Source organism: Lepisosteus oculatus, chromosome 15 (genome assembly GCF_040954835.1).
Source record: "Lepisosteus oculatus isolate fLepOcu1 chromosome 15, fLepOcu1.hap2, whole genome shotgun sequence".
NCBI lineage: Eukaryota > Metazoa > Chordata > Actinopteri > Semionotiformes > Lepisosteidae > Lepisosteus > Lepisosteus oculatus.
This window is the reverse complement of record NC_090710.1, coordinates 29557797-29572990: the sequence shown is the minus strand read 5'-3', so window position 1 is coordinate 29572990 and position 15194 is coordinate 29557797. Positions and strand designations below refer to the sequence as shown.

Genomic DNA, 15194 nt, shown 5'->3' with positions numbered 1-15194 from the left:
GCGTAGACTTTGACTGTTGTTCACCATGGCTCCCACCACGAACCCACGCTTTGTCACACCCTGTCTTGGTTCAGGCGGTTATCGAAAATGGATGGCACATTTGATGGTGAGGCTTCCACTGATCCTTGCCGCCCTCCGAACCAGATGAGCCTGCCACGGTCCTCAACACGAGGGTAGGCCATCTTGGGAAAGGCCACATTCTCTTCCATCATTAAGCAATTACATCATACGATTCCTCTGCTAAATTAGCAAATTCTTCCACTTCTTACGCGGCAATCCCAATTGGGATTCCCACTACTCCACGCTGCTGCTTATCCAAAATGTTGCACCGCTGTGAGACATGATGAAGGTGACAGCCTGCTCTCTTATAAATTATGCTATGCAGAGGAATTGGGTCAGAAACTGTCACATTACAGGTTGTGTTTTGTAAGTAGGGATCTAAGCTTATATGTTGTCACATTCTGAATGCATTACAGTAAGCAGTGTATTGTTTTTTTTACCACGCTTGATCATTACTATAACATAGGCACAGTTATAAATAAAATGTTTGTTTTGCTAAAAAATATATACTTTTACAAAAAAGGATATACTGTAATTCAAGAGAGAGATCGTACTTAAAGTTACCCATGAAACATACAGTATTACTTGTGTCATATTTTTATACCATGTTCCCAATCATTTTCTCCAGAAATCTGAAATACCTGCTTTAATTTTGAATACTGAGAAAAGGCATTTACCCTTGCTCGAGGGTGGATTTATAGATATAAAAAGATATTCAGATCTGTAAAGGTAATTCAGGGTATAACACATGCTCTTGCATTTTATTTTGTAATTATTTCTTCTCATCTCCTCACTCCTTCTTTGAATATCCCCGTTACTACAGGTTTCATACGCAAGGTTTCAGAAAAAACAAACTTCTTGCCACCCATTAACATTCACAAAGTACTCGCAGAAATCAAAACCATGCAAAACTATTTCTTTCATTTCATGTTTATTATGTTAGTTGTGTCCAGATAGATCACCATCAGAGATACGGTACTGTACTGCAAAACAACTCACACAACAGTTGTAGCTAAAGACACAACGCATTTCAGTGGCACTCTCAATGCAGTTTTTTTTTATTGAGGCTAAGCCATGTGTTCACTGCAGAAACAAGAAAAGGGGCTTTTTTTGCTATCCAACTTCATCAGTCCCACTTATGACATAGGAAATGCATTTTTCCCCATAAAAACAAAAGCCATTTTTAGTCTGTTATTATGAACACTCATTTTCTCAGTTACCCAAAGCTATAAGGACTTCTCATGTGAAGTGACAATCTTGACTAAATTATTAGTTCAATCTTAATTAAAATATGCAGTTAGCCTGTGTACAGGTCTTCAGACGGTTATCAAAAAGCCCGCCCGTCGAGATAACTGGATCAATGGTTGTATGACAGTCAATTACTGAAAACCTTCCATAGCTCAGGTCTGCTTTGTTAACAGTTGTTCTTTTCAAGACTGTGCCTGAGCTTCTTTAGGCTGCAGATTACAGACTCTGGGCAACAAAATGAATGAACCACTTAATATTTATAAAGATAGTGTAATACACGGTATGCATTAAAGAATAAGCATGCATAATATGCTTATTCTATCATGTATACCATGTATTAAAAGCCCTATTCTTCCACATGAATACACTTCAAATACATAAAAGCACCACCAGAAAAGTGTTTAGCCAATAGGTTTCTGTTTATATTCATGAAAGAGCTAATACAGACAGCCATCACTTCACACAGTCCAGAACACAAAAGTGGAAAATGGAAACTGCAGTCTGTCCTGATCTATATAGTGACAGATGCAGGATGGCTGAGATCCGGCAGTCAGCCGAAGTAAATATCTCCGTTCACTTGTCACGTGGTCTAAACAGTTGTTTATAAACTCCCATTAATATTTTAATAACACAAAATCTAACATGAAAACATTAAACAAGGAACAATAACCAGAATATTTTAATGGCTCACCTAAACCACAAGACATATTATCCTACATTTGAAACGAACTGAAAAGTTATTTTGTGACAAAATTGAAAGCAATGAGTAGGACACCATTAAAACAAACATTACTGCCATCCAGTACATGGAATTACATCTGATTCTTAGAAGACAAATCAAAATGTCTAGGCACAGTCTGAGGCAATGTAGAGGACACAGAGGCAATAGGTTAGTGTGCACAGTTCTGTACAAAAATACTGGTGAACTCAGAATAAATTACATTGCTAGCCATACATTAGACCTCACTTGATGGTCTATTCAATGCTCATTCAACAATTTACAATAACATGCTAATCCATAATGTAGCATTTATATTGACACATTTATTTAGTCTTTATATATATTGTACAGTTTATCATCTTCAAAGCTTAAATGGAAGTGTGCAAGACAGCTGGATTCAGGTGCTGGAGGCATCTTCAGCATCATTAACAATGATGGCAGGGTGGTGTAGGTCTCTGGATTGCATACTGGGGGGGACTGCGTACTGTAGTTGGAGCAATCTCTGTGATGTTCACTAAACTCAGTCAGACATAATGGCATATGGCTGACATGTCAATCCTGATCATATATGATCATAAGATAAATAAATGAGTGGCTTTATTCACAGTTTAATGGGCATACGTCCGAGGTTTTGGGGATATAGATTACATAAATTAATATATAAATATTAATATATATATAAATTGTGTTGCTATACTATAGGGAGTTACTGCAAGCCTGTTCAGTTGTATGCGTGTAATAAAAACCCTTGAAGAGTGGAGTTTAAAAAGTTATAGACAGTTTGAGGGAGAATATTCGACAGAGCTTGCATTTCCACAAAAGAACAGTCCATAATAACATTAATGGTCCAAACTGGGGATCTGTAATCAGAATCCAAATCTAACAGCATCCTTCCGCAAACTTAAACAAGATTTGTGGAATCTCTCAACTTTAAAATGGTCCAATATTTACATTACAAATGAAAAATTTGAATTTTTCGTTTTATAGTAGATATGTTTTTTTTTCCAAGCTCTTTGTTGTGTACTGTTTAAATACTAATGGAACTTCATAACAAGCTCCTTATTTAAGATAGTCAAATGCTTCTATTACCAAATGAAAATAACTATGAATGACATGACAGCTTTATTCTGTGTAGGTAATGACAATTGTTGTCTGGGTGAAAGCGTAACAGCATCATAGACAAATGCTAATGTACTGTTGTAGGGTTTCTATTTTTCCTTTGTGTATTTGTGCCTTTGTTGGGTAAAAATGTAACAAAAACATATTTTATTTGGATATTCAGAAGTCCTTATACATTTGGAATGTCAGAAGAATAGTATACTTCATAGGTGTAAGAAACCGCAGTTGGAGATGTAAAGGGTGGCTTCCACAACTGAATCACAGGAAATAGTATATATTGGGCTTTAGTCAAAAAATGTAACTAATGAGGCTTAACATTATGCTATTACACACTTGAAATAACACAGTTTCTTCTTGCTTCCCAATAAAACACTCTTTGACACCAAAAAGAAGCCAAGTTTGTCTTGCATTTCTGTTTTTCTTCTTCTCTGTTTAGACAGCCTTCCATAATTATCCATTTCTGGGGTTTGGCATTGTGACCGTAAATATCTGTTTGACAGTTTAGCTTGTCCTGTGGTGTGCTAGAAATTTCCGCTGTAGGGATGTGGCCCTGTAAAGGAAAACTTACAACAACGGGGCTGAGAAATCTCCCACTTCTTTTCGAAACATTAACTAGTCAGGCGAAAAGAGTTTCAAAAAACAAACTCTGCACAGTATTTGCGTATTTCCCCTTGGCTTCTGGGGTCCATGTGCGACTTGAAAAAGGAACGAAAAATGGAACAGGACCCTGTATTCATTTCCATTCACCAGGCCAGATCACACAGAGGTTTTACAGTTTCGTCTTCTATATAACTTCCTCCCAACAAATCCGTATTTAATTCCAGGCTGCCTTATGTGGGCCTTTTCGTCCCCCCCACCCTCAAGCACTGCTAAAGGGTGATGTGGATTAGAGCACCATCACATTCCATAACCATTTCCCTTTCCTCTACAATCTCCCTACAGTATAATTGACAGTGTAATTGGTTTGAGGGGGGAAAAACCCACCCACGTTACGAAAGGGATTTACGAAACAGAGAGCCAGATTAGCTGTTAGCACTGCGGCTTATGAATAATGCAATTATTTTGAATTTCTTGCTGGCATCAAACCCAATAACAGCTTTCAGGTGATTCTGTTGCCCCTTGATTTTCTGCAAGATGATTAGTCGGCCCCTTTAACAAAGCAAAACAATTTCCCAGCACCTGGGTGACAACGCAGGCTCCTTCACACAGCTGGAGAGTTTCTTGGTCACTGCGCACTCAAAAAAGAAATCTTCCCAGGAGGCTTTGATATCTGCATCACTCGTATTGTATGCAGCCGTATTTAATGAGCAGGTTCTGAAGGACAAAAGTAGAAGTGCCAGAATCCCATAATGCAAACTGAAGGACGTGTCCATTTCCAAAGTATCGCATTGCTTTTTGTTTCCTCTTTCATATACTAGTTTTCATCTTAACTTCATAAAAAGCAAACTATTTAGTCAGTTCAGTAGTTAGGTCAGTTAAGCTCTAAGAAAACATGGTTTATTTACTTTCCTTTTTCTCCCACCCATCCTCATTGTCTTTGTTAGGTATTATACTTTTGCAGCCAAAGGCAGAGAAAGTACTGCATGTAAACTGCTCCTCGGAGACAAAATAATATTAGAAAAGTAATATTGTTGGTACCCCAGGTAGCTGTGGCAGTTTGCAGTGTTAGTAGTAATCTTCATAGTTCTTGGGGTTCAAACAGTACAGGATTGCACCCCCAAAGGAAAAAATGGTGGCTCCCCAGGCTAGCCCATACCCCCAGTTGAACTCATGGTATATTCTTAAGCTGACAGACTCTATGAACTTGATGGGGTACAGGACAAGACTGCAGACTTGAAGAACAACTGAAAAAGAAAAACAGACATTACTTGTTATTAAATGATCACTAACAATGTCAACGACCAGTAGTGTGTTTACGTAAGTTTATAGTTAAGACTCTGAGAAATAGTGGAAAGAATGAAAAAAAAAGTATCTTTAATTCCAACACATTTGAACTCAGTAGCCTGAGAATCTATTCATATATATATATTTTATTAATTCTACCAAAGGTTGAGTAAAAATATAAACTGCAGGCATACAACAAGATTTTACAACATGTATTAATTAAAATAATAGAAATGTATGAAAAGGTGTACTGAATATATTGTATTATACAGTCTATTATATTAACAATATAACTGCCAAAATGTTCAAATGTATAAACTGCCTGTCAATACATTGACTACAAATGCTTTACATTTCATTACAAAAGCTTGTAAGTCATCTTGTAGGTTCATATAACCTTTTAAAGTTTATAGATGATTCTGAAAAGCAGCCTCACCATCACTGCTTCTTAAAAGGAGCTTGAAAACTGAAGCATAATACTGAGTATCATGTCACCAAGAGAAAGTCAGTGAATGGTCCAAAGATCTATTGCCCATCACAGCAAATCCATAGATGCATAAAAAAATCCATTAGACATCTAAGTTATGGCTGTGGTATCCATTATCAATATGTTCAGGGTCAATGCAATGTTTTTCTGTAATATACAGTCAGAAAACCTTTGATATACTAAGTCAGGGCAAAGGGCAATAACTGGGCATCTTTAAAAAAACTGGCTTTATCAGAATACAGAATGTCTCTATCACTACCATTTAAGGATGACCTCATATATCTGGTGTCTGTGCCAGAGCTCCACGATAACATACAGTAAGATGCGAATCTGCCAAGTGAGTACCTAATTTACTCACAACTTACATGGGAATATGTGAAGTGGTTAGAGGAAACGTAAACCAAGGTTTTGGACAGTCTCACCAGGAGTATGATTCAAAGATGTGAGAAGCAAAGCACATGTTGTAAAAGAATGCCACCCCTTTTCTGAAGAAGAAAACGGACTCTTTTGAGACCTGTCTTTGTACCCCTTTGTTCTGATGTTCCAGCTGAAACTGATGGACAGATGGGATTCAGATTTTACCAGCATGTTTTTGCCAACAACTGGAGCCTTCTCTCAAGATCGGTAAAATATGAGCTTCACAATAGGATAGCAGTGCAAAGCCTACAACAAATTAAATTGACAATAGCTAAAATTGCATCAAAATAACTGTTCTTGATTGTTAATCATAGCCTCTAGCAGAACTTTTATGGCACAAGATTGAAAGAGCACATTATACACGTAAATGCAGGTCATATAACCTGGGAGAGCTACAGAGGTTCTATATACAGTAAGAGACTGTTGAACACCCTTCCTGAGGAGCCTTATTACCTAGCCTGACTGATTAAAGGGGGGGGGGGGGGATAAATCTGAACACTGTGCATTCAAAATGAAACAGGGGTATATAACTATTTCAGATAGAGGTTCACTTTTTACTTTCATTAAAGTCATAATTTTGATTCGTCTTTAATTTCCGTTTGTATCAGAAGAATGTACTTCTGGATTGTCTTTCTTAATCAACATCTGTTCACATATAATTCCATCATCTACTGTACTGTATATACAGTATGAACTTCTAGAAAAGAGAGGCAGCTCCTTGAATTGCCCCTTAAATTTCACAGACCTCATTAGTTCAGTTAAACCTGCTCTGTTTCTTTTATAGATACAGTATACCTGAGTTACATCATTTTCAAAACAGGTTTTAGAGGGAAGAATCAATAGTTGAATAACTCCTTCTCTGTAAGAGAAGAAATATTGTAGCTCAGTAAATATGAAATGAGAAAAAAGTTTGATAAGATTCTGAATCCTTACAGATGTGTGTGTAAAGAAAGTGCTATACCCTGCCCTTCCTGAATCAGTTAATCGGCTGCTTAGAAAGTATTTCATCGTTAGATTGTGACATCTTTGTGGTTTGCTCAGCTTTCAACAAATAAACAAATAAGGGCTTTTGGAAACAATTTTTTTTTTAAACGCATCCATGACTCTGTCAAAAGGGACATGGTAAGAAATCAATGTCATACTCAAGAGCACATGATTAATGACAAAGATTAAAGATATAATGGCATTCTAAACACATTTGAAGATAATGCCTTTAGTTTTGCTCTTAATGATATAAGAGAGCTTGCATATAATTTCTATGAACTGTAAGAAAATGAATATTTTATAAAGCTTAAAGGCTCATTCGAATATGGTAGTGAAGGGCTTTTGCTTACATGTTGCCAGAAATAACCAGCTTTTAAGTTTCTGTCTGTATTACCTGCACCACAGAGACACAAATGAGAAAGATCAAGCAAACATGCACAACACGTTCAGTTAATTTACTCAAATCACAGAGGTGTGGGTTTCCTTCGGAGACCACTGAAGTGCGGCCGTGGCCCTGTTTAGCATGCACGGAGACGTTTCACTTTCAAAACATGGCCTATTTAATAAGGCGCAAGCACGGGTGGCATGGCATTACAGAAGAGCACGCGAAAGGACAGTTCAATCACCGCAGCGATGCAATGACCTTCTCGAATGCATATGAGCTGACCTCCTCGCAGAGTGTTTCATCCCTACAAAGGAGACGGCACCTCTGAATATAGAGGAAAAAAACATTTTCATTTCGTTTTCAAACCAAGGGTGTAATTACAACACGTCTCTGATTTCCTGTTAAGACTTTAAACAGCATTCTTGCTACTTCAGTGGGGAATGGTGTTAGTGGGTAAATCGTAAATAAACCGGATGATTTATCAACTGTATTGATTAAGACGTACTTATGAATAAGTACTCTGTGGATACGTAATATCAGACAGGTAAATACACCTTTAATTGCCATTCATGGGAAAGATATTCAACATTCTGTGGTATGTTTTCATTAATTTATTATTAAAGTAAAGACACACCTTAAAGCTAACCCACAATTTGATGATTGAATAGCGATGACTCTAAACAACTTTTAAGTGTTGTAACACATTTGGATCTATAATTTGTTAAAAATCTGGATGAGAAAATTCAAATGGTTGTCTTATGCGATAATGATGCTAAATTTTATTATGAGATGTTTCATATTTTTTCATGTTTCACTGATTGATATTATATTAATGCAATCGGTATTAAAAACTTTACAGCTGACTGGAAACACTTCTGTTTGCACTGGTTATAATATTCGATACAGTTGTTCATTAACCGTTCTTCTCTTTATCTGAGACCCATCCACACACTGAATATGGTAACACCTGTGATTATCACAGGAGGTTCCAGCAATTCATCCGTCAGCAACCTCAGACAGCTTCTGAAAACAAGGGAAAAACCTTGTTGTCTCATCAATCTATTTCTCTAGACCACCGTCTACTTGGAAATGAATAAAGGTTTTGCCAATACACTGAAAAAAGTTTCGCAGAGAATTACAGTATTAGCTGATATCATCTTAGTTTTAATACTGATAACGTCTGACAACAAATGTACCTTTACAATTCTGTTGGACACAGAATCTTGGCAAAGCAAGACAAACTGAGAACTTTAAGATTCACAGTATGTTAAAAGTTCAAGAAATATAGAGAATTCACATTTCCTTAACGTTCAAATGATTAAAACACTATAGAAGAGATACTAAAAGGGTTTTCCTTTTAAAGCCTGAATGTTCAAGGTTCTCCTATCATAATTAAGGCTTCTTTACATACAAGACATATAACCCATTGCGACGACTGTCTTGAGCTCAAGGCTGTGGTACAAGAACATTCAGTAGCTATTTTAATTCAGCAAGGCTGGAAAACGCAAAATCTGTACTAGCATTCAGATGTTTTTGTTTTCGTCAGGTTTAGAGGTTTAGTCTCTATCAGATGTGCAATTAAAATTCTTTCAAAAGGAAAAATATACAATTAATCTCATAATGTACTTTTACCTCTGTGGTGTGCGTAGGGCTCCTCCATTCTGCATTAATGTTGTATATTTGTCTTTGTGTATTATGTGTCGGAAAACTAAAGCGAGCATAGACAACAAAAAGAAGGAAGACAGGGGCTGCACTGTAGATTGCGTCATTCCTTTTACATATCAAAATGACTCAAACCTATGCAGCCATAGGTCACTCAGCAGAGATGACCATGCTTATTTTGAAAAAGGGTGGAAAAGCAAGGAAAGCAAGAAAAGCTGTGTGAGTGTGGCCTGACAATCCAGTTGGGAGAGTCATTTAACATTTGCCAACCCCTGGCCAATTGGAAACATCACCCCTCTGACATCAAAATGAACTTGAACTTGAATCAGTACTGGCTTTCAATTGAACACATGTATGAAACATTTCAGGTGGGTAGCTGTGTCAGCATGCGTAGGCTGCAAAGGAACAAGTAATAGGTATATTCCATGCTGAAAAGAGAAGAAAGAAAACACGTTTCGGCCGTGGAGCCTTCTTCGGGTGTAAGCAAGATAGGGCAGTCAGCAAAGATAATACAGCAGTGGAAAACACAAGAAGGGAGAAAGGAAGAGGAGGGAGAGGGGAGAGGCAGAGTGGCCAATCAAGTGGTGCGAGGTCGAGAGAGGTGAGGAGAGGTGTGAAACGAAACCTACAGATGAACAGAGAGAATTAGAAGAAAACAAATCTGTTGTTGAGAGAAGGGGAAGGTGTGAACCAAGTTTCAGTATAATTTTAGTTTCTGATGTCTTTCTGCTGTGGGAGTTGAGAAACCCTTCTTTGAGAACAGAGACAGAAAAATCAGTGTGATCATGGTTGTCTGAGGTGAATTGAGAAACTATGGGCTTGGAGAAATCTTTAATCCTCACAGCCCTAACATGTTCTCTGAATCGGTCTCTGAGTCTCCCTCCTGTTTCCCCATTGTAGATGGCTGGGCATTTACTGCAAGAGATACAGTAAATAAGGTTTCTGGAGGTACAAGATGTCATCTGAGTGATCCAAAATTGTCCTGAGGGGCCTTGAATGAGTGTGGTGTTAGATATGTACTTGTAGGTGATGCAGCGAGCTCTGTTGCAGGGGAAAGTGCCTGGTGTGGATGATTGCTGAGGGCGGTCAAGAGAGCTATGAAGAAGAAGGTTACACAGATTAGGTGGTTGGTGATATGAGATGGTAGGGCAGTCAGAAAAGAGGGCCCCAATGGAGGGATCATCCTGTAGGACAGGAAAGTTATCGTTAACGGTCCTGGGGATAGAGAGTGTTTTAGGGTGGTAGGGAAGCATATATTTGAAACAATATAAACATTGCTACCAACTTTGCTACACTAGGAAGAAAAATGATTATAACTAGGAAGTCAAAATCGAAAGACAATATTTAAATATTGTTGCCATTTGGTGGGCAGTCGAATCTTTGAGGTTCTCAAGAACAGATTTCAGGTGCTGAATTCAGGATGATAAAATAGACATTGTTTAAGTGGTTTATGTAGCTGTCCTTGGGACGGTAAACATGGCTTAACAGTGGTACTAAATGTAATGTTAGTTATGTTAATATATCAGTATCAAGTATCAATATTTAACAGTGACAACATGGATAATTCTGAGGGAGGTCATTAAGCCAGATTTTATGGGGATGGGATATAGAAAAATGGGGCCTCACCTCAGGATCTCTGCCTCTATAGACCATACAATAAACGGAGGAGAGTGTCAGAGAGCGAAAGCGAAAGGAGAGAAGAAGGAAGACTAGAGGAGAAGAAACTGGGTCAGGAGAGAGACACTTCCTGCAAACAGATTACAAAACCAGATTTTGTCCAGGTAATCTGGACGCTGCAAATGTACCATAATCTGAGGAAAGGGATTTGCGGTCTTACTCCAGGTATGTTGCAAATACTGATTTCCTGATAGTAAAAATACACATCTCCTTGCTTAGTGATGCACTGTTTAAAATTTCGGAATTTGTTCCCATTCATTTAACATCAGTTCAAGAGAATATCTTGACACTGGGCAGGATCCTGGATTGATACGATGCAGATTCCTTCTTTGTCCTTTATAGATATTTTTTGAGTACGGATTTAGGGAATGAATTCTGTGTTCTATATCTATTTTCTAAGGCATGGCTCGGCTAACTCACAAAATTGTAGACCTTCTGTGATGTGTAGCTGTGGCTTATTGTAATTATTTTTTGTCCTGTCTAAGCTTGCCGCCTACTGTAGTTATTAGTACTTCATCAAGATGTGCCAGAGAAAACAAGAACATATGTGCTGTATAACACTCCATATTCCCCGACAATGGTAATTCTTTTTAATTTTTATAATAGGCTTCCACAGCAAGCTGGTTACCGGACCTGACTGATACTTATTTGTGCTTATTTACAACCCCCTACTTATGACAGTATTTTTCATGTGCTGTAGATTTCTTTGCTTTCCCAAGTAGTCCACATACAAGAACCATTTTTCTGCAGGAGGAACATTAATATAAAAACACTTCTTATTCTTTACAAACTCATACAGTACATTTCTTAACACATAGTTTACCTCATAGTCATTCTGTAGTGTATCTTTGAGTCTATAATAATTGGAGTTCAACTGGTTCTAGAGAAACTCGATCCCACACAATACTGCACTGCAGTTATAAGGGGTTTACGACATGTCTAGCCGATTCTGCCTAATGATAGATAATTTCAAAGTCCTGAATACTGGAAAGTTATGCCTGCAACAGACACATTTCATGTAGGCGTGTAGGTTGGTGGATAAGCTCTATGTTTAGAAAAAGTAAAATTTTTAAAAATCAAGTAAACAGAAATATGTTCATAATCCATTAAATGTTTATAACGTAAAATGCCAACATCAAAATCATTTCTTTTTTCATCCATCAAATATTTATCTTCATTTATCCCAAAATAAGTTGTGGGGCAGTATCTAACCTTTGGAGACACAGACTTAAAACACAAAACTACATATGATCTTGCTGACCAGCTGCAATTTTCTACTTTTTGTACGAAAATAACAACTTGCATTTCACATAAAATAATTTTAACTCACAAGTGCATAGTGATACTTGATAATAATCTTGAACATTTTTTAATATATCTTTGTTACTTTACCTTTCTGGTCCTTAATTCAATACAGTACTGTATCCAATTCAGACCAAACCTCTGAGTTTTCCAATTCAGAAGCCTAATAATCCATTTTTAAGAATAACAACTTCCTCATTGAGAATATTTTGGTAAGGACTGAATAACAAAATCCAGCCCTATCTATAAAAGATTTCAGTCTTGTGTATTCTATGGAAAACTATTAATGGGCATCTTGTTTTTCTGAAAATGGGAGAGGGATTGACAGAAAGCTTGAAAAGTGTTGCTTCTATGACAAAAAAGCATAAAACTGATCGCAAAGGTGTTACAAGATCATTTCAATCTCCCACTAAAAATGCAACGGTGTATGACATAAGATACATAATACACAATGGATGATTATGCATATCATGACATAATAGAAATTGCAATTTGGAAATTACAGATCTCAGTGTACTGTACCTAAAACTACAAATATTCACAGCTATTCATGGATTTGCTGTTGAAAGTGGAGCTGTTGTCAGTTTTATCAAATGTAAACAATATAATTATCATGAGGGAGAATAGAGTTCAGAGAAAAGACAACAAGAAGAAAGATTGCAGAAAAAGCTCTTTGTGTACATTTTGTATGACAGACAGCCTACAGAAACACAAAGGGACCTACATGTAGATGTGAAGCAGTTCAGGTGGATAGCTGCTTCTGTATGCGTAGTCTGCAAAGGAACAAGTAATAGGTCTATTCCAGGTATCCCAATTGTATCTCCTTCCCAAAATCCACAAACCCAACACCCCTGGACGCCCCATTGTCTCAGCATGCAATTGTCCGACCACACTCATCTCTGCTTTTCTCGACAGCCTTGTGAGACCGCTGGCTGAAATGCTTCCCTCATACAGTATATCAAGGATACTAACCATGCTTCCAAAATGCTATATTTTACCATGGATATCACGTCTCTCTACACCATCATTCCCAACAATGACAGTCTTGCAGCCCTCAAGCAAATGCTAGACAAACGCACATTGCTTGATCCACCAACCCACACTCTAGTGCATCTTGCCGATTTGGTTCTCACACTCAATGCTTTCTCATTAAATAACCTTTTTTATCAGCAGGTTAGTGGTGTTGCCATGGGCACCAGGATGGGACCTAGCTATGACAATATTTTTGTCACCTGGGTAGAAGAACGCTTCTTTGCTTCCTATACTAGCTTTGTCCCTGACCTCTACAGGCGATACACCAATGACTGCAGTTCTGCTACATGCTCTAATGACCAGCTAGAGCACTTCCTGCATCAATTTACTAATCTCACCCATCCCTCAAATATTCAGTTTACATATCTTCCACCACTCTTCCGTTTCTAGATATAAATGTATCTATTAACCACCCGTGACCCTCTACCTCGGTCTATTACAAACCCACAGATTCACACAGCTATCTCCTGTACAGCTCTTTTCACCCCACTCACACCACAGGTCCTCAGGCTACGTCGACTCTGTAGTGATGACACGGATTTCCAGAACCGTGAACTCAAAATGCACTTTTTTCGTCAACGGAGGATACCCCACCCATGTCATCAATAGGGCCCTCACCCAGGCCAAAAACGGCTCTCGGATCATCAACTTGATCAGGAACTCCCCATCTCACAACCACATTCCTTTGGGGCTTCCCTAGCACTCTAACACACTTTCTTCCCCCCAGGACCATTATTAACAACTACTCCATTTTACAGGGTGATCCCTCCATCGGTACCCTTTTTTCTGACCGCCCAATCATCTCTTATCGCCGACCACCCAGTCTACATAAACTTCTTGTTCACAGCTCCCTTGACCACACTCAGCAATCATCCCCACCAGGCACCTTCACCCTCAACAGAACTCGCTGCATCACCTGCAAATGCATATCAAACAACACGCTCATTCAGGGCCCCTCAGGTCAATTCCTGATCACCCAGACGACATCATGCAACCTCCTTTACAGTATCTCCTGCAAAAAATGCCCGGCTATCTATGTTGGGGAAACAGGAAGGAGACTAGGAGACCGCTTCAGAGAACATGTCAGGACTGTGAAGATTAAAGATTTCTCCAAGCCCGTAGTTTCTCATTTCACCTCCGATGGTGACAACTTTCTCCACCCCTCTCCACTTTGCCCTTCCTGAGTGGCCTCTCTGCCTCTCCCCTCTCTCCTCCTCCACTTGTCCAGCATTTGTTCTCCTGTGCTATTTAATCGTTGCCATCTGCTTTGTCTTTCTCACACCTGAAGAAGGCTCCACAGCCGAAACGCTGTGTTTCTCTCTTCTCTTTTCAACATGGAATAAACCTATTACTTGTTCCTTTACATGTAGATATGTCTATTAGGCGCTCATAATTAGTTAATCGGCTTTGTGGAAAAGACTACTGTTACTGTAAAACAGAAAAGGATATTTTATGTAAATCTTAAATGTATTTATATAAATTACTGCAAAAATACTAAAAGCATAGATGAAAACTAGAATTTAAAAAACAAATTTATATGTTAAAGAATATGTCTTCTGTCTTTTGACTATAATTATCAGCACCGTGCCCTGGTTTGACTTGTGCTGTGACATGGAACAAAGTAAACTTGTTTTCTTTATCCAAAGCATCTTAAACATAGGGAAACCAAAAAGAGCACATTTGCTAAGAAGGTGAGGACAGTAAAGTAATGCATGCAGATCTTCCCATTTCTCTGAGAAGTTTCTCCCATGCTGAATGCTGTGTTTTGTGCCTTTGGCAATTGGCTGTATTAGAGCATACTCACAGTACCTACAAAAGCAAACTCCACTTCGAAGTCAAGCTAATAACTCTTTTAAAAGAGGTGATTTATACAAGGGCTGTTCATATTGGCAGAGCAATGAATTGAGTACCCTGCAGGGTTAGGCCTGTCTGCTGTACCTGACCTTGAAAATGCTTCTTTTCTGGCTCTGCAGTCCTTCAGGCCATTAGCAGCAATCACACAATTACAAAAGAAAAGAAACTGCCACACATATTCCACCTTTGCCTAAGGGCAGATAAAACAGAATACACACAGGTGATCCACCATACACCAAAATTACACATAAAAAACCATCTGTGTATTGGATCATTTTAAAATGTAGATTGCTGTATGTGTGCTCTTCTAAGACTGGTTGCAGCCTTCACTGTATATAATGATATCTGCATCTATTTGCATT

At 38.2% G+C, this 15194-nt stretch overlaps 1 protein-coding gene across 1 annotated transcript in view; it reads right to left on the bottom strand.

Annotated features, from left to right (window-relative positions):
* Positions 1 to 974: 974 nt before the first annotated feature.
* Positions 975 to 15194, bottom strand: part of tmem47 (transmembrane protein 47) — a 47916-nt gene continuing 33696 nt past the window's right edge. The window contains exon 3 of the mRNA XM_006639199.3: positions 975 to 4992. Coding sequence (XP_006639262.1) covers positions 4814 to 4992 — 179 coding nt within the window. The 3' untranslated portion in view covers positions 975 to 4813. The remainder of the gene's footprint in view (positions 4993 to 15194) is intronic.